This window comes from Haemaphysalis longicornis, unplaced genomic scaffold (genome assembly GCF_048455015.1).
Source record: "Haemaphysalis longicornis isolate Haplotype H1 unplaced genomic scaffold, Haemaphysalis longicornis Haplotype H1 scaffold_3, whole genome shotgun sequence".
NCBI classification, from domain to species: Eukaryota; Metazoa; Arthropoda; class Arachnida; order Ixodida; family Ixodidae; genus Haemaphysalis; species Haemaphysalis longicornis.
The window spans coordinates 80,810,264-80,829,721 of record NW_027526335.1 but is presented as its reverse complement, the minus strand read 5'-3'; the positions used below and the strand labels follow the sequence as shown (position 1 = coordinate 80,829,721).

The 19,458-nt window shown below is 48.2% G+C and overlaps 1 protein-coding gene across 2 annotated transcripts in view; it reads left to right on the top strand.

The window, feature by feature from the left end:
* Window positions 1–19,458, top strand: part of LOC144174726 (cell adhesion molecule Dscam1-like) — a 388,470-nt gene that overhangs the window by 34,871 nt on the left and 334,141 nt on the right. For both annotated transcript variants that reach the window (XM_077703557.1, XM_077703558.1), the window contains exon 2: window positions 1,803–2,074. In XM_077703557.1, the coding sequence (XP_077559683.1) occupies window positions 1,972–2,074 (103 nt within the window). In that variant the 5' untranslated portion in view covers window positions 1,803–1,971. The remainder of the gene's footprint in view (window positions 1–1,802; window positions 2,075–19,458) is intronic.

The window sequence follows — 19,458 nt, the reverse complement described above, 5'->3', positions numbered from 1 at the left end:
TAAATCTCTCTAGGCACACAAGCCCGAACGCTCGGAAAATGTGACAGTGCGAGGTAGGGATGCCCCGAATGCGCACGTCCTTTTCTGTTTTTTTTTTTTTTTTTTTGCGGATGCGTTCGTTCCTCGGCTTGCCGAAAAAGAGTTTTTTTTTCTCCCTCTCTCTGGGTCTGTCTTCCCCCGATGTCGTCTCGGGAAAGGGAAGAGGGAACGAAGGCGCTGGCGGCCTCCTCCTTCTTTTGCATTTTGCTGCTGTTGCTGCTGTTTGGCGAGTTGTTCCGCACCTTTCGGAGATCACTGTTTCTCTCGGAGATGACCATCGCGAGCGCTTTGTTGGAGTCCTTTCAGATAGGCTTGCAGTTGTTACCTTCAAAGTTATTGTGGTACGTACGCGCTGTTCTTTTTCGTGCGTGTTGTGCATGGTGTGCAAAGGCGCAGGGTACTGCTGGAATTTTCTAGTTGTGCAGCATCGAGAAGATCGAGACCAGCGTCTTTAATTTCATTTCCTGGACGAAGAAGCAGGCCAAGATCAGCGATTTTTTTTTCACGGAAATGAAGCGTCCTGTTGCGTCGTGAGTGCGGAATTAGTTGTCATTCTTGAATGCGACGATCGGTAAGTGATCGTCCGCCATAGGTGAGGTCTCAGAGCCCATATTTTTTATATCGAATTTTTCATATATCGAACTAATTCACGATCCCCTTGGAGTTCGATATATCCGTGTTCGACTGTATATAGAGGAACTAGAGCTATATAGAACTAGACCTATATATATATATATAGGAATAGAGCTATATAGAGGAACTCTAGCGTCGCCGCACAAGCAGCACCCTCTCCGCCCTGCCCCTCCTTAAACGCTGTTTCGTTCCCTCGCTAATCCAAACCCCGTGACATTTGCGCGGGAGGCTCAAACCCGATTCGCAGCAGCATGCTCTCTGCTTCCCTTGCGTGGCTAATCCGAACCCCGTGGCATTCGTGCGCGTAGTTCAAACATAATTTGTAACAGCGCGTTGGCCGCCGGCGGCTACGCCCTGCGAGATAACAGCAGAGTGCGTTCGCTGATTACGCGATCGCCTCCTGAGACACAGCAGGTATTCGCTGTGAACGAGAAGACCGCAGCTCACGCGGCGCCCAAATTTCGCATTAGGGAGTACATTCGTCAGTGCATTTTTTTTTTGCATTGTTCAGTGAATAACTTATTAATCACAGTGAAGCTACCACTAGCATCGATCTTATCTATGACGGTACAAAGGGCAACAAATGGGTCAGCAATATGAAGTGCACCGGAAAGATATATTAAAAATTGATTTGATTGATTGTGAGATTAACGCGCTGATGTTACACAGGCGATGAGGTGCGCCGTAGGAGAGTGCTCTCGATTAGTTTTGACCACATGGGGATCTATAACGTGCGCTGAAATCTCAAATCCACGGGCGTTTTTGCTTTCGCCTCCATCAGAAAAGCGGCCGCCGCGGCCGGTAATCAAACCCGTGTCCTTGGGTTCAGCAGCGTAACGCCTTAGCCACTGAGCCACCGCGGCGGGTAAAAATTAAAGAACCACTAAAGGCCGTCTTTCGTTGGCACTTCCAAGTTCTTTGTCCGGCGTTGATACGCAATACCCCGATTTGTAGGGCAACACAATATAGCAAGTGATTCCCCTTGTTCAAATATCCAAGAAAGGTTCTTGGACTGCATGAAAGGTAGCCACTAATGATCGAAAAAAGTGAGCGGTAGTTAGTTGCCTCTGTTTGTATATGTGTAGGTATTGTTTCTAAATGTTTTATTTGGTTTTTTTTTTTCTTCGCAGACCCCTCTCCTCGTGGGACACCCTAAACTCTGGTGGCAAGCTCACTGTGTTCCGCTTTCTTCGGAAGCGGATGCATTGAGGCAGGCACCCACACATATAAAGGGAAAAAAGACAAAGCCTGATCGCCGTGTGAAGGAGTTGGGACCCCGCCCAACTGAGTGCCACAGCCATGAACTGCATTCGTCGCCACAACCACGGCCCGAAGCGCCCGTTTCGTCTTGCCCCGCTGCCCCTCATAGCCACAGCGTTCATCAACCTCGCTGTCGTGCTGGGTAAGTTGAACACAGCGTTTTCTTTCCACCATCGCAGTTACGGTTTTCTTAATAAAGTTTACAAATACGAGACAAAGGCGGGTGAAAAACGACGCCCAGAGATTGCGCCCTTCTATGAAAAAACAATAATCGTGAATTCCACGCAATCCTCGTTTCAGGCGAAGCTTTAACTCTTACGTTACATGGGTATTCAGAAGTCAGCGTGATGCACCAATTCTTGGTCCCTTATTGGGTACGTAGGAAATGTTTGGAAGATAAATAGAATGCAGCCTGAAAACTGGCGTGGGTGGGGGAGAGGAGGGGGGACTGGATGTGCGCTGGATATGAACGCTCAAGTAAGCCTATCCTGGCAACAGAACGGAGAACGGACGCAAAGCGAATTAGAGACAGGCGTTGCCTACAAAAATGCTATCAGCCAGATGTACAGCCACAATCAAAAGTTTACGTACCAGGTAAATGGCAATTTTAGGTTAATATGTCTTCCTATAGCAGGCCGACAAACTGTCGAATGCATGCGAGATGTCGTATAAGTACTTAACTAATGAAAAACACCGCACATAGTACTCCGGGCTGACGAGCACCAGAGAAATAACTCAAAATTGCTGCTTTCGTGGTCCGTAAACTTTTTTGCTCTTGGGTGTACATACCAGAAAAATGAAGCTAGTTTTCTTACTTTCATGTTAACTAGAACTTTTAGTCTGGCTAGCTCTGCACGGATTTTATTTGCTCTCTTCTATCTCCAGAAACAATTTAACGTATGTTCTTTGTCATTTATCGGCAACGGTCAAACTACAAATTCTTATGTTTCCCGAGGTAATTGAAACACTGCAGTTAATGTGCAAATGAACACTGTCTATGCCTCAGCTTACTTGTTATCTTGAAAAAGGTGGGGTTAGAAGTTGTACTGGAAGCTAAATTTGGATAAGCGATTATCAATACAATTCCTTCGATTTCTAAAAAAAGAACTTTCCATGCTGCGTTTTAATAACTGTTTGGAAACCCCACCAACATAGACACGAACAGTCTGGTGAGCCTGGATTCTCCCGTCCAGACTTTGGCCCTGTTTGGTGTCGACGGTTGGTACTGACGTGGGCACTTAATCTACGGGAGGTACGGCCGCCAAGTTTGCGACGTCGATCCGGGAAAATACGTTTCGCCCTAACCCTTAATTTTGTGGATGTTGTTCGGCAGCATCGTCCCCAGTAGCCGCGGGGGACGAGCACGTTAATGGAACTCGGGGCTTCGCGAGCGGCCGCGTCGCTCGCGACACAGACACAACGCGATAGATCAAAGCCCGCGTGGTTAATGAAGCCGTGGTAGCGAGGCAGCGGGAAAGAGGAAGCAAACAGAGGCTGTCGTTTCGTGCGCTACTGGTAATTGAAATTTACCTCGTTCTGTTTTCTCTTTCAATTATGTCTATAAAACTTTATCAGAAACAGTTTATGTCTATAAAACTTTATCAGAAACAGTTGTATACGTTCATCGAGCAGCGCGCAGAAGTGGGCGCATGCTGTTGCCAAGAATACAAATTACAAGTGAATGCGAATGGTATTAGGAGAGATTTTTCGAGTTTACCAGGTGCATAGTTGTACCTTTAAAACTTTCTGTTGTGCTGTAGGGGAATCTCTCGCAATTAAAAAAAAGTTAAACAAACAACGTTTGACTTCGCTGAAGGCCCAGAGATTTTCTATCGTTTTTTTCTTTTTGAAAAAGAAATTGATAGTTTGAAGTCCCCATTGCTGTTTAATAATGCAGTAAAATTTCGCTCAGTGGGCCATCTAACGCCTTTGCATGAAAATAGCGCAAGAGGGACAAATGACACTCAAAAGTAAACGGGATATGGCAGTTTTTCATGTAAATGCTAAAATGTTTTTTTTGTTTTGGTGTTCTTTTTTCTCATTATTGCTTAACTCGCAAAAGAAACCACACTTGTCATATCTGAAAATGCATACATAACTCTGGCCAGTAAAAAAAAAAAATACCGCGCAAATAAAAGCGCGTACACCTCCACATTATTTCGGAACGAGAAAAAGACGAAAACTTACCACCGTACGCTTCGAACAAGAATGGGCCCTCCTCACACAAAATACAACCCGAACAAACGAGCCTTTTTTGTGGAAAAATATCCTAACTAGGCTTACTGAGACGAAGACTGGCTGCACTGTTTCCGTGCCGTATTCTACGCAAACGGCAACCGCAATAGCTTTGGCGACGGCCGGTGAGACCCGCCGCGCTGGCTTAGTGGCTAAGGTGTTGTGCTGCTGAGCCGAAGGACGTGGGTTCGATCCCGGCCGCGGTGGCTGCTTTTCACATGGAGGCGAAAAGCAAGAACGCCGGTATGTCGAGATTTCGGAACACGCTAAAGATCCCCAGGTGGTCGAAATTAATCCGGAGCCCTCCACTACTGCGTGCTTCATTACCCAGGTGCAGCTTCGGTGCGTTAAACCCCATAAATTAAAAATAAAAGGTCACCCTCGGCGAGACCCTGGCGGTTTAGAGACATTTCGTAACGTCTAAACGCAAACAGAACCTGATCGCACTCCTGAATGGCAGCACCACTTGCTTGGACTCATGGCTTGGATTCGCCCTAGATATAGCCCTGGACACCGTTATTGCGGATGTTAATTATCTAATTTACATGGTACAACTCGTAAAGAAACTCGATCCTGCTCTTTATTTCGCTCGCTTCGGCTTTTTTTCTTCCTCGAGTCCCGAGCAATCGCGAACGTTCGAGTAATGCACTCCCCCCGATGGCATGCGGCTCGTTTGCGCAAGTCATCTCCCTGCCTATTCGCTTTACGTTGCGTGGCGTCCCCCGAACGCAGTTCTCTCCCCTTTTCTTTCTCTCTTGGCCGTCGCTGTGCTGCCGGACTTGGCGCCGAATTATGCGGGACTCTTGGAGTAGTAGCTGCTCCGCGATCCTTGCCTTCCTGCTCGCCTAGGTCATGGTTCCAGCCGCCAAAGGTAAGTTATGTATGTATCCGGCGGATGCACAAACGGCGACGGTTCGATGTCCGGAGGGGATTAGGGAGATGGCTGTGGACGACGTCGCCGAGACGCAAATGTCCGGCAGCGAAAAGCAAGGGATGAAAGGACACGGACGGCAGACGTCGACGCGCCCAAAGAAGCTGCCTGCTAGGGATGGAGGGAAGAGGGGGGTTGGGAAGGATACAACTTGAGACGACGAAGAAATGAAAGGGTCCCAGAAAAAAGAACGGAGAGAGCCTTAAGCGAACTGGTAAATAATGAAAAGGCAAAAGCGTGGAATGGAAGCAAGGAGTCCCGGATTTGCCGACGACTTTCCCCTGGGATTTATTTCGCCTTGGGCGACGCTAGGCGGCTGCAGCAAGGCGAAGTAGTTTCGGCAAGCCTGCCGTGTCTTCTGCTTCTATGACGGGAAAAGCTGGGCGCAACCCCGGACCTCGGGACCTCCCCCATCCCATTTTTGTTTTTGCTTGTCGATGAAAACGCATGCCAAGGTTGTTCTCAGCGTCATTGGACGCTTGTCCGAAAGCGATCAAACTTCGCTCGCCCGTGCGTGTTTCAAGATATACGGGCTTCGTTTTCTCCTTTGTCCTTTCATCAGTGGCACGAGGAGGGGAGAAGGGCGGGAACGCGATAGCGGACTTATTTAAGTTCGGATATCCCGCGTGGGCTTCGCGTGCCCCAACTCGTCTTGGCCCGTCTGTAGCGAGCACCCTCGGCGCTATTTGGGGGCCTTTTTTGTAATGCAAATTGTTCGTTCGTGTCCCCATGGAGTGAGGCCGCCGCTCTCGCACGACAACGAGCGAAGATACTGGTAGTTTGAAGATCGAACTTCCGCCTTTCTCAATTTGAGGCGTTGGGAGCCTTTGTTCCGCGCAACCCGCGCGAGCGTGATAATAGCTTGCTCGCGTGACTCCGTTTTTTTTTTTTTTCGTTTAGATTTTTTGCAGTAATGGCAGTAGTTGTAAGGGAAGATTTCTTCAAGCCGAAAAAACTCGGCCTCCGCCGTTACCCTGGAGGGGAGTAGCGAATACGGGAGTTCGAAGTACGCTAGGAACGAGAAGGGAGGTCAGAGTAGTATCGTGCGAGTTCCTATTTCTCGTACGCGAATGCTACAAAAGTGCTCCGGAAATCTCGCAGCCGCATTATTTTGGTGTTGTAGGAGAGTTTAGCACTGGGCCTGTTGGTACGTACTTTGAAGAAATGGTAGAACCAAGCCTTGGAGACGAGTACACGAGGAGAGAGCAGGACAACACACACGCTGGGTTATTGTTGTTTTTTCGCTGGTTCTGGCGTTACAAGGCTAATTCTGTTACTGTTGTCGCGGAATAGCTAATGCAAATTTCTTCCTACCGAAATTTCGAGAAAAGAGAGTACGATTTCCATTGGCGTGCTAACGCCTCCACTAGCTTGCAATAAAGTCGCGAAACGGAAGGACAGAACGTACAAGAAAAGACCCGGAGGCTAAAATACAACAATCATGTGATGGTTAATCCTAACTGGGGCTATGAATGAAAGAGAATAAGAAGAAAATACCAGGAGGTAACTGAAAAAAAAAAAAAAAACAGGCCAAAACACATAAAAGGGTGGACGCACGGCTTCTCGAACTTTACCTGGGCTGGACAGCTTCACAGGCCAGTACGCTTCAAGAAGTCAAGGAAGGCTCTGGTTGCCCTTTGCGATGATGACTGGTATGACCATGGTGCAAGGACTTTGGTAGCGTGGAAGGGGCAATTGTATAACCCGTTCATTACACTATAAGGTTGCGGCCATATAGATCTAAATTTGATACAATAATTAACAATAATATCAATCCAAACAAGATGATGGTAAAAACATAGATGCATTTTTCCAGCAAAAAAAAGGCAGCTAATCTTTATTTGGTTTCAACGATCTCCAAGAGCGATAGATTGGGCAAAACATCGTGGGCTCTTTGTACTGCCTGTCTTATTCCATCTTTTGCTAGATGTTGTAGGTACTCTGGAGGAACTCACGCGGAATTATGGAAGTTTTTTATATGTATTCGACAAGCTTGCAGAAATACAGTGATTGATTGATTGATTGATTGATTGATTGATTGATTGATTGATTGATTGATTGATTGATTGATTGATTGATTGATTGATTGATTGATTGATTGATTGATTGGTTGATTGATTGATTGAGTGAGTGAGTGAGTGAGTGAGTGAGTGAGTGAGTGAGTGAGTGAGTGAGTGAGTGAGTGAGTGAGTGAGTGAGTGAGTGAGTGATTAAAAAGAGGGTGAGTGGGTGTGCGGGTGCGTGAGTGAGTAAGTGATTTGATGATTTCGGGAATAATCTCTTTCAAATAACTGTACATTGTCAAAAATAGGCGAAAATGACCACGCAACAACTAAACACAGAAAAATACGTACTTCTTTCTTCTAGATTAGTATTTACCCTTTGATCATCCTTCTTCGCCCCGTATTGACTTTCCTGCTTCCCTCCCTTCAAGAAAAAGCACGAAAAAAAGAGAGGAATGCGTCTCAAGGGAGCTTTCTGCTAAGACGAAAGAAACAACGGCACCAGAACGAGGGTCGCGATTCGACTCATTACCCGACCATTCGCGACACAGTTTATATTCTCCTCTGCCAGTTTGTTTTATGAAGTGAAGGATGTGCCCACGTCATTCCAAATTAACTCGGCCGGCATTTCGCTCTGTTTGCGTCTGTTTGCCCGCGCCACTTGTGCAGATTTTGATGCCGGCCGTCACCAAATGGTGGGTGCGGCAAACAAAGTACACAGGGCCTCGCCATTGTACAACAATGACGCGACGAACAACAAATGCAGTCTTCTGCGCTTAAACATGAATGCGCGGCGAGATTACAAAGGGAACGCGCGCCCTTAGCTCCGGCTTTGGATCTGTTTATGGCTACGGCTTCTGAGATGCTTCTGGAACTTGCGCTTTTGCTGCAACACACGCGCTCATAATTTACCGTGGGCGTGTTTACCGTATTCTTTCAGAGTTAGTGAAAAATTCACGACGAACTACTTTCGTGCTCTGTTTAAGCAGTTTTATTGCTGCGCCACGAAACATCGCAGAAAGCAAGAACTATAAAATCTGAAGTTGAGGGGAGGAAAGAACGTGGATATTACTGTTTGTGCGAGGGAAAAGAAACAGGCATAAATGAATCTGTGCTTTAAATTCACGTAACATTGACTCTCGGCGCCGCAAAGTGCCAAGCATAAACAAGAGAAAAGTTACGGGACTCGCATTGCTGCCAGTAGCATCCGAATTGCGAGAAACATCTCGCGCCGCGTGTTTTAAAACAGAACAAGTCTTCTCTTGACATTGGAATGTCCCTCTCCACTTTAAAGACGTACAAAACGACAGCGCAGGGGCAACTTCTTGGATGCACGCCCGGGGGTATTAACGAGTTTTGTCCCGTTCTTCTCCTAATACGTCGTTTCCTTCTTCCGCATATGAAAATGGATCGCTGCTTCCTTTTTACTACGTGCAACATTCTTTCTTTCTGAAAAGACCGCTGCTCCGCGCGCGTGCTTTGAGAAGAAGAAAAAGAAGGCAGAGGTAAACGAGATGATGAGGTCGCGCTGTAATAAAGCCGTGGCCGCCAGAGCGCGCCGTGTCATTCAGGGCACCTCATGAAGCCGCGGTAACGAAACGGGACGTGAAGCGGGAGGAGGTAAAAAAAAAGGCGGGAAAAGATTAAGGGTCTGGGACAAAACGCACGAGTGCTCCGCAAAGGCAGGAGGAGAGCTGCAGGCTAGCTACGTCCGCCGGGGGCCGTTTTTAATTAAGCAAGGCCTAGCGGAACCCCTCAACCCCACCTCCGTCGCTAATCTTCGCCGGCGGCGCCAAACTCGCTCGGGTCCACAAGGAGGAACGGGTTTATAGCGCCGAGGAAGCTTACCGGGCCTGGACAGTTTCGCAGCCATTGCTTAGCTGGACGTGGGAGTGCGAACCAGCGGCCATTCTCGGTACGTGTAGAGTGGAGCATGTTGTTAGCGTCTGGCTTTCGCAGAGTGCACACAATTCCTGTCACAAGCCGGCGGGCCGTCTATAAATTTACCCAGGCCCGCTCGAGGTCGTGCAAGCCTGGGCCGCTGGCGCTGACGAGGTTTTTAGAGACTGTTCCGTGGCGTTGGCTAGGTTAGGTTCTCGCTCTGGAACGAATTGGTGAGCACCTAGCGAAGAAACGAAAAGAATATAAGTTGCCATGGAAGATGAAGACAGAACGGAATCTGTTGCTGGTCAGGATTGTAAGGAGTGTAGGAAGTACGGAGGAAGGAGTTTGAAGGAAGACTGCACGAAAAAAAAATGTAGCTCACTTGTCTATGCTACGTTGTAAAAGTGTCGTCAGGTACAGGAGGTTTCCCGGTGCAAAAGCTCTGAGGAGGAAAAAACACTCACCATGGCGTCGACCCCTTCGTGCTGACTTGAGCAAACGACATGGACCCGAATATACCTGCAAGGCTTTAAGGGAAGGGTTGAAGCATTCCTACGGACAATTCACCTATTGGTGTGTACTCTATCTTACCAACATTACACTGCGCTGACAAAATTGAGTACGGTATAGAACCAGACAAAAAGTATGCCAAATCCTTGTATAAGTTGTGTTGGTACATAGTTGGAAGTAATTGTAGAGAAAACAAAACGAAATTAGAAAAGGATTGAGTGTTAGAGTAATCTGGAACGTGCCTTAACAAGTGAAGCTGGGCGAACGGCCTTCACAAATGGACGCACGCATAATTTGCTTTCGTGGTTAGAGTCCCTATAGAAAGGGCCAACTTGCTCTTTAAATGCGAAGTCTTTTCTTTGGGAATTTTGGTCAAGAAACTCGATCTGGTCTGTCTCGGTGTTTTTAGGGCTTTTCAGAAGTAATATCGGCGTCAAATGAAACGCGAACACGAAAATATCAACCAGAACGTGCAAAATTGAAAAATACGGTTCGTTGAGTTCATATAATGGCACGCTCTTGGTATATTTGGAAATACACATTTCCCAACTTTGGTTTTGTAACTAAGCCACACTTCATTTTGGTTTGCACGGAGAGAAATCGTGCTATTGGTGTGTTCAGGTTCATATTTTCGGGTTCGCGCTTCATTTGACGCCGATAGTACATCAAAGCAACGTACTTCTCGTTGACTTAGACATAGCCGCTTTGAGCCCTTCCCTCTTTCCCGCAAATCGGGCGTAAAATGCGAAAGGAGCTGGTGCATGTAGAAAGGGAGTGGGTGGTACACGCTATGGGTACACTAGCTCTGTGCGCAGATCCCCACACACTCATTCGACTGCCCTCGGTGTCGTCGACCCCCGCCTGCGTCCGTGAGCGTCCAGGCAAAAAATTTTATAGCCACTATGGGTGCCGCCTTTCTGTTAAACGTTCATCTGCCTGTCTTCATTTGCATGGCGCGCTCTGACTCCTCGATGTTCGATGTATTAACCCCCCCCCTCCCCCCCGCCTTTTGACAGTGGCCTCATTGAGGCACGTATACAGTGACAGCGTGTTTGCTAAAGACAAAGACAGACAGAGAGAGAGAGAGAGAGAGAGAGAGAGAGAGAGAGAGAGAGAGAGAGAGAGAGAGAGAGAGAGAGAGAGAGAGAGAGAGAGAGAGAGAGAGAGAGAGAGACTTTTATTTTGGCTAAAACGAAAGGGGATGACGCTGTAGAGGGCACAGTGAAGTTTGGGGGCCTCCGTCAAGGCTCCCATTGATGGCCTTCTGGATCAAGCCTACCGGACCACGTTGCTCTTCCCTGGTCTTCGGGGTGTCCAGCTGTGCATCCTCCAGAGTAGTGTGTTGTATTTTGTGCGCAAAGGTGGCATTCCCATTATACGTGTTGTTGATTGGCGATGGCATTGCAGGAGCGACACATGGGGGAGGGGGGGAGGAGGGGGGTGGTATCTGTCGTCTTACCTTGCAGGAGCTGTTATCTAGCCGGTGTTTGTAGTGTGGGTGGTGCTTCGGCTGCTGAAGTGGAACGCAGGCTGAGATTAGTGGCGCCGGGTCACTGTCATCGGGCTTATGATATGCGGTGCTTTTTCCTCGGAGGTGTATCCTGGACGGGGGCCACGTGAACTCATCACTTCTCTACTGTCCATCGAACGCTACCGCTTCTGGACGTAGTTTGTGGCAGATCAAGCAAGCGTATCGTCATTCTTTTATTACAGAATTTGATACGTACCCGTCTCGAGGTGCAGATGTGCTCTCATGTGCATGCGTCACGAATTCCCCCGCTCTATGGCACACTCCAATAAACGAGGGGAATGGGGAAAGTAGAGGCAGACTGTTAAAAGCAAAGCAAATCATTAAAATTTAGACTGCTGGTCATGTTTTTACAAATACCGTTAACTCCGCTAGTGTACATACTTTTTGAGAAGCGGCGTTTTGTGTAGTCGTCACAGTAATTGTTAAGGCGATTCCCTCATAGGAGGAATCAACCCTGATATATCCGTTGATGCGTTTTTTTTTTCTACGCAGTTTCGCAGTATTAGCGGGAAATCATGTTGGTTAGCCGCTTCGAACATTCAATCCTCATAGTCGCAACTTAAGCTACTTTACTCGACATTTGGCCTCTACAGCGCATGTTACTACCAGCCAAGTAAGTGTTCATCGCTGTCGCTTCCCAGTGGTAAAGCTTGTTGATCAACACTAGAGATTCCCAACCTCCACGCTTGTACGCTCCACTGGACCTTAGTAAACATTAGAGACGTTATTCTCCACGAAGATTTTTGCGAACTGGAAACATAAAAAAATTGCCTCAGCTTTCACTAGTGGTGCAAAGCCGGAGAAACAGCAGAGCTGGCGGCCCCTCTTCTTCGTCGGAAACCCGGCTGGGGCAGCTCACATGTATTTCTGAACGTGCTGGTGAAAGTTCTCCTTGACTGACAGGCCCGGATAGTTTTGTACGCAGCTTTTCACATCTCTCCCAGGGTGGACCGCGTTAGCACGCGCTCGAATCCGTGGCAACCGCCTTTGCGGACTCGGCGTCTGTGCTGCCCCCTTCAGGCGTGAACGCACGTGAATTGGCGGGGAGAAAGGCACGCTAGAGATCACGCCACGAACGTTGGGCAGAGCGTTCTCGAAGGCCGAGCTGGCCGATGCCGGGCGCTCCTCGCCGCTCGCGAGGAGCACGCTCACGTGCGCTCAGTGTTTTAAAATTTTTTTTTCTGGTAACACTCAGTGGCAGAAAGAAAAGCTTAAACAGTCCTACTGTAGAAAAAAAAACATGTGATACGTTTAGACCACGGTGATTTGTAGCTGTATTACTGTAGCCCGATCAGTTATAGCAGTACTGAGCGTTTTTCATAAAATGGTAAGGGTAAAGGAGTCTGGTCATCCTCTTTGGCCCTAAATATACCGTAACATATGCTCTGGCTGGACCAGCCGTAGGGCTGGAATACCTTTAAACGGCAAAGAGTGTCAAATAACATGGTCCTACCAGCTCAGGTATATACATCATCTCGGTGTTATGCAACATTTCATCAGGTATTACGTAATATGCTTATTTGGAGCTTCAAAAATGTGAAATATATTTTAAGCACAGGGAGCAAAAGAGCGAAATCGCCTTTTATACTTTTACTTCCAATACTTGTTACGGATTCCTTGCAGCAAAACAATGTGTAGCTTTTGACGTTATTGTAAAAATCATGAAAATACCCCTAAAGAAGTACAATTTTCTGAACTGATCTTGAGCCCAGTTTCTGTGAACTGAACGAAAGACGATCCGGGGCTTTTAAGTCACAGTTTTCAGCTTTTTGTGGCGAGATAAAAAAAAAAAAAAGACCTTTTTGCCTAAACAACCCTCTATTTTCTCCCTTCTGCGTTCTTGCAAACTTGTACTACGATATGTGTTCGCATTTTTTGGGACATGAAGAATATTTCCTTCTCCGCAGTTCCTTAAAATCCGGAGTGCAGAGCCCTCTTTACGTGTGAGCTGAACGGAAAGCACATGGGCAGAACGAAGAACGCAGCAACGCGAACGCGATTCGTAACAAAACGAAAAGAGAGTGGCTTTAGTCTTAGTGCTGCTTTCATTCACTTCAGGAAGGACGCCTTGAGGTAAGATTGCCTGACAGCAGACTCAGTCCCGTTAAACTACTACCTGTTTTCTAATATCGCTGCAACCGCTTCAGGGGATGCCTCGACAGCGCTGTCGAGGCATCACTGGTTGGGTTGTCTTCTTTTTTTTTTTTTTTTGCTAACCGCAACAGATCTGTTATTTAATAAACACTGGGGCCGAACGTCTCTTTTAAGCATGCCTGACAAAACCTCGGAAGCGCGCGGAAGATGGATAACAACGGCAGGAAGCGCAAGACGGAAGGGATAGAGAAGATTGCAGAGGCAGCGCGTTGGCTTGCCGACGGGTTTGTCATACACCGAAGACACTGACACCCGCTGCTTCTGAGGCAAAAGACGCGGACGAGGCGTCAGTGGGGGGATGTTCTGGAAGGCGTTAAGTCAGCGCGTTTCCGCCGCGGAGCTGAATGGCAGATTTCACGCTCGACCGAGCCTGCTGTTATTTTTGGCCCGTTCGGTCGGTGAAGTCGTCTAGTCTTTTTCTTCTTTTTCTTCAGTGGTTCTCGTTTCTCACAGCTTCTTCTTATCTTGTTGCTGTCGCTACTGCACCGCTACTTATTGGGCCAAGCTCAATGTCCTTTGGTTCCAACTATTGTCCGCGGCGCGCAAGCCTGTACTTTTTCTCGAAGTGCGATGAATCTGATAGCTATTTACCCGCTGTTCTGTGGCCCGATTTTGCGCTTTAACGTAGTTTGTGGCGTGCCGATTCCACCTTCCTTAGTGGGTCCACTTTGTGCATCAAGTGACTGTGCCATTCGTTGCATGGCCTTGCCGACAGTAATAGCGTGCATAATAGGACGCTGAATCGGTTCCAGTTATTCGGAACGTTACCTAGCTTTGTGCTAAAAAAAAAAAAAAAAAACACCCCGTTATCAGAAATCTGTGGCCGGCCAAATACACGCCAATTCACATTGTTCGGGACGCGCTACAATGTGAATTAGCGTGTTCGGGACACGCTAATTCACATTGCAAAGCCCCACACAACGAAGCTTGCTGCTTCGCTGTGTGGAGCTTTACGGGCTTTTCACGAGGTGGCGCAAGATGGCCTAATGCGTGTCGCAAGGCTCGCGTCTACATCATGAAGCGACAAATCGAAGCGTGGCTGGAGCTGCAACATCGCCGGCGATGGAGAACGAAACCGTCGTAACGCAGCGAAACGAGTGAAGCGACTTGCTACAGAGAAAGATCGTTTACCTACGAAGTCCCCGACAAAGTGAAAGGCGGTGCCAGCGGCTTCGGAGTGACCACGGCGAGTTGAGCGGCTGGAGCGACGCACCGACAACCGCCGAAGTGCCAAACGAGCAGACAAGCGGCGAACAAAGCAGTGAGTCAGAAAGGGGGCAGGACTGCAAGGATCTATGAGAGCGAGAATCAGGGTAAAGGCAGCAGTGCAGGCAGCCAGAAGCAACGTATCGCCCCAATGGGAGATATCCAGATCCTCAGGTAGCGCTAGTCGACAGGGTGCAGGCGGTCAGGACGTCATACGAGTGCCAGTGAACAAGGAACCACTTCAAACGGACCCGCCGTGGTGGCTCAGTAGCTAAGGCATTGCGCTGCTGAGCACGAGGTCGCGGGTTCGATTCCCGGCCGCGGCGGCCGCTTTTCTGATGGAGGTGAAAAGCAAAAACGCCCGTGTGTACGAGATTTCCGCGCACATGAAAGATCCCCAGGTGGTCAAAATTAATCCGGAGCCCTCCACTACGGCGCGCCACATCGCCCGCGTTGCGTTGGTGCGTTAAACACTCCAATCAATTAATCACTTCAAACGGGCCTCCCGACCCAACTCAAGAAATGTGTTCTCTTTCTCTTTACCTATCTCTCCCCCTCTCTCGCTCTCCTCCTAAGAGAAATAACTCAGAGACGCACACGCACAGAGCGACAAGTAGTGCTCTCCCATTTGTCGTCAGGCAACGTCAAACTGATTGGATTATAAGATGCGGGTACCGGTTGACGATGTAAGACCTCAAGGCGCATACATGACAGGTGCGGCAGTTGTTCCCGTTTTGATGTGACGGAGTCAGTTTCAGGCAAGGCTTGGGAACACGGCTGGCGATCCCGGCTGCCCCCCAGCGAATAGCCTCAACTTTGCAACCCAGCTTAGAGCCAAGCCCTGTAATAATGCTAATTTTGTTTATTAATCTATATATCTTAGAGCCTTCTAATTTCAAAGGCTGTTTTAGTCTTGCAATACCTTGCAGATTTTATTGAGTTAAACCTACATTAAAGATGGCCAAATGGACAGGCAGACTTGCTACGCTAGCCTGGAGGGAAGTCTAATGTTGGGCACAGCTCTAATTAGCTCTAGTACCGTTCTTACTGTAGGTGAGTAGAGGTCATATAAACACGTGGATGAGCTCATTGGAGGACCAATATTAGTAAATCAGAGTCTAGACGAGCTCACACGGGCACTTGTGACTACCTGAAACAATCCGAAACCCCATAGAGGGATTATGGAGACTGGCAGTGGGTGGTAACCAACGTTATAACTCGCCCGCAGCAACCATAACCATGCCTAACACTCATCTATAATAATTAACGCGCTGCACGCTCCGACAGTCTCGTTAAACCTCGCGCCTTTCTGAACCAGACCAGCATGCTACAGCCCTACCGATCGACAGCGAGCATTGTGTCTCAACAACGCAACTCCTGCCGCGTGCAGAGCAACCGATATGCCCGTTCTTTCAACACTCCCGTCTGGAACAAGCTTTGTCTTCCCTTTGCAGCCCGAACGGGGAAAAAGAGGGAGTGGGCACGTTCCCCTTCCCTACTTCCCTCCGGCTCGCCTGTTTTCTTTCTTTGACATTTATGTTGGCCCGACGCGCGCGAGAATTACCGCTCGCGGTCGGCGTGTTAGATACACCTCGCGAAGCTACGGCAGCGCCGAGGAAACTTAATGAAACCATAACCGCTCCGCGAGGGGCCGCTAGTCAGCAACGTTCCCTACCGACACCACCCCCAAGCTCCCAAAGCATACACATTGTCTCCTTTTTTGAGTTTTTTCCCGTAGTGCATTTACCAGGCTAGGCCATACGTCGGTGAGGTTCCTGGTTAATTTTGGTGTTCAGAAAGAACCAACAGCTTTTCCTCGCTACTATTATTATTCAGTCACGCGAAGGCTTCCTGTATCTGGAAGGCATTTTCTCGGCGATGCGTTTCCGACCCTCCGGCGATGAAGGCGGCCGCTAAGGAGCGGAAAAAGAATGTCATTACACGGGCGAGTGTGGCGACCCTGGGAAGAGAATGAGGGGAATGTGTCGTGGCGAGGAAGGGGGAACGCGAGGGAAAGCCGGCAGGCAAGACAGCGCTCTATGCGATGGAACGCGAAGACCGCCCTCGAAGCACACGTCGCTTCCGGTACGTTGCCGCATGCCGGCAATCAAAGCATTCCCACCGCTGAGTGCTCGAAAGACACATCGCTCGATGTTACAGGAAAAAATAAAGCGAACAGCGAGGTGTAGAAAAAGGTACAGTGAGGACGAAACTCGAAATGAGCGCAAAATTATCGTTTGCGCCTTGGAGAACAGTGTAAATTTGGGAGGAACGGGCAACTAACAGGGTGCGAATTGTGGCGACAGCGTCGAATTCAAACCTGCATGGTCACTGGACGCGGGCTCGTTAGCCTCGGGAACAGTGACTTGGTTGAGCTAAAACAGTGGTGGCTGTTTTGGAGTAATCACAACAGTGTTGTCTACACACAGAAAAATTTTAGATCTGGTACAAAGCTTTGAGCTCACATGCCTGGGCGGTAAGGTAGAGCTGGAGGATAAACGAAAACTGCAGTGCTGCCCCACAATGGTCAGGTTGGGACCATAGCAGAGTTTGCTGTCATAACCAAGAATGAAACCTGAAGATGCACCGTTTGATCTTTGTTAGGATTGGGGAATGTGCACGTAAGCTCGGCTCTGCATTCCGCTTTGTTCACACCGTGTCTATGCATTCGCTTAAGGGCACAATCGCCTTGGTAGAATCGCCGATTACATAAGTTCATGTGCCTCTTTAGCAGAGTACATTCTAGCAAGTTCATTCCTTTAAAGGGACACTGAAGTGAATTTGTCAAGCTCCCGTTTTTGCTTGCACTGCGTAGACTGGCTCAAATTAGCACACTTTTCATCGTTTATCCGGTTGACAAATCGGTAATTATTTTACAAAGCGCGAAAGAAGAAAAACTACCATGCGCGGTTTGCGGCGGCCGCACCAACTAAAGCTGTGACGTTGGGAGGAGGGGGCACCGTGATTGGGCGATGCCCAAGGTGAGCTACCAAACACGTTTCGGTTTCGGTTCTGTAAAACACAACCGGTGGCGTTGTTGGATGGGCATTCTCAATAACTCAGTAATCATCGTACCGCGCTTCTGCCATGTTGTCAGCTGTAAAAATGCATAAAGATAAGCCTCCCAGGACGGCTTGGAATCGTAGCATTCACTAGCCGAGGCCTACGCAGTGCATGAACTCCCTCCCGCGTACCCGCAGACGCCCAAATGCCATGCGCTTTTCCCCCATATTTGGAGCTTGCTTCACTCATGCCTGTATCATAAAAAGCGTGTTCGCACCAGGCCAAAGGTCTGTTCATTCTGGCCTGTGCCCACTGCCCGCAAGCAGTCGGTGCTTATGGCAACAGCACGCCAACGAGAACTCGCTAGCGCGCCAGCCTGCGCGCGTTTTGTGAACTAGTTCGTGGAGCCATGAACGTTGCGGCCCAAAAAAAGGTGAACTCAGTATAGAAAACATTGGCGGAAACCGAAAAAATTAACTTACAAAAAAAAAAAAGCATGTACGCGCGGGGATTCGAACCCGCGACTTTCAAAACACTTCCGGGTGACATACCTAGCGCTCCAGACCACTCGGCCACGGGGCGATTTTTTTCTTTATTACATGGGAAAATACGCTCAGACGTTGCAGTACGACGAATACAAGCAAACAAAAGAATACCCTGAAGTTATGAGAAACAAATATACATCAAAATTCAGGCAAACACACACAAGCGTTCAAAAGAGGGAACCAGTCAGGTGGTTGGTCAAGCGAACTATACACACTATGTACAAATGCCACAGTTTCTCGGAAATAAGACTTAGTTGATCTTGGTGGCTCAGCATGCCTATCACATAAGCGGCATCGCCACAGACTGTACAAACCAATCAACACGAACATGTCATAAGGTGGCTCACCAGGATAGTCGAATGGCAAAAACCGGATAGAGAAAGGCGTAATATCCATGTCTTTTTTGAGCGTTCGCTGTAGAATGTCCCAGAAAAAGACAGCATCTCTGCAGTCTACAAAGCAGTGATCAATTGTCTCTGGTCGAGTACAGAGCCGACAGTCTGTCGACCAAGCTATAAGCAGACCCCGATCTTTCAGCCAAGTTTTAACAGGGAGCGTGCCAGTGTGTAATTTAAAGAAAAATGTTTTAACACCTGGCGGAACACACATTTTACATACTCTATTGAGGACATCTTGGTACGGACACTGTAGGTACAGAACACGATATAAAGGTGTGGGAAAAAGCCAAGAAACCAGGGCATCAGAAATAGACTCGCGCGTAGCAGTAAATATGTACTCAAGGCTAAACCGAGCCTGTAAGAAGCGAATTGTGTCAACCACTTCTTTGAGGAAACCTCGCGGGCTTCGGGCTGCGTCCACAGACAGCGAAGACACCACAATATCTGGGAGAAAATGTGCAAGACGTATTTGCAGTACAGCTTTCAAAAAAGGATGTTGAACATCTCGAAAAAAGAATAAACGAGAACGAAGCTGCCAAAGAAACAGATGAACAAGCCCAAGTCCTCCTCGCACAACCGGAAGAAAAAGGTTATCTCGACGCATTGGCTCACTACGCGAACAGCAAATGAAGGTTGCAAGAATCCGGTGAAAAGCCTGGATCCTGAGTCGTGAGCAATGTAACACCTGTAGGACATAAAGAAGTCGGGTCACAAGGAACGTGTTACACGCCCGAGCACGAGAAAAGATGGACAGCTGCCGTCCCCGCCAGTCATTCACTTGGCGCTGTAGCTTCAACGCCTGCTCCGACCAATGCGAGTCAGTATTGCGAAACTGCGAGAGGAGTACTCCTAAATAAGTTAGGTCTCTATTCCAATTGATTCCGGCGAAACAATCGGGTGTGGTTCCCCATTCTCCTAACCAAAATCCGCAGCTTTTCTCGAAATTCAGGGCCGCACCTGAAACCTCGCAATATTCTTGTGTAATGGCAAGAGCATTCTCCACACTGGCCTTGTCAGTACAAAATAAAGCGACATCATCGGCATATGCTAAAATTTTCACTTCGAAGGACGATAGCATGAACCCTCTAACATTAATGTCCTCTATTATGCGCATGCACAATGGTTC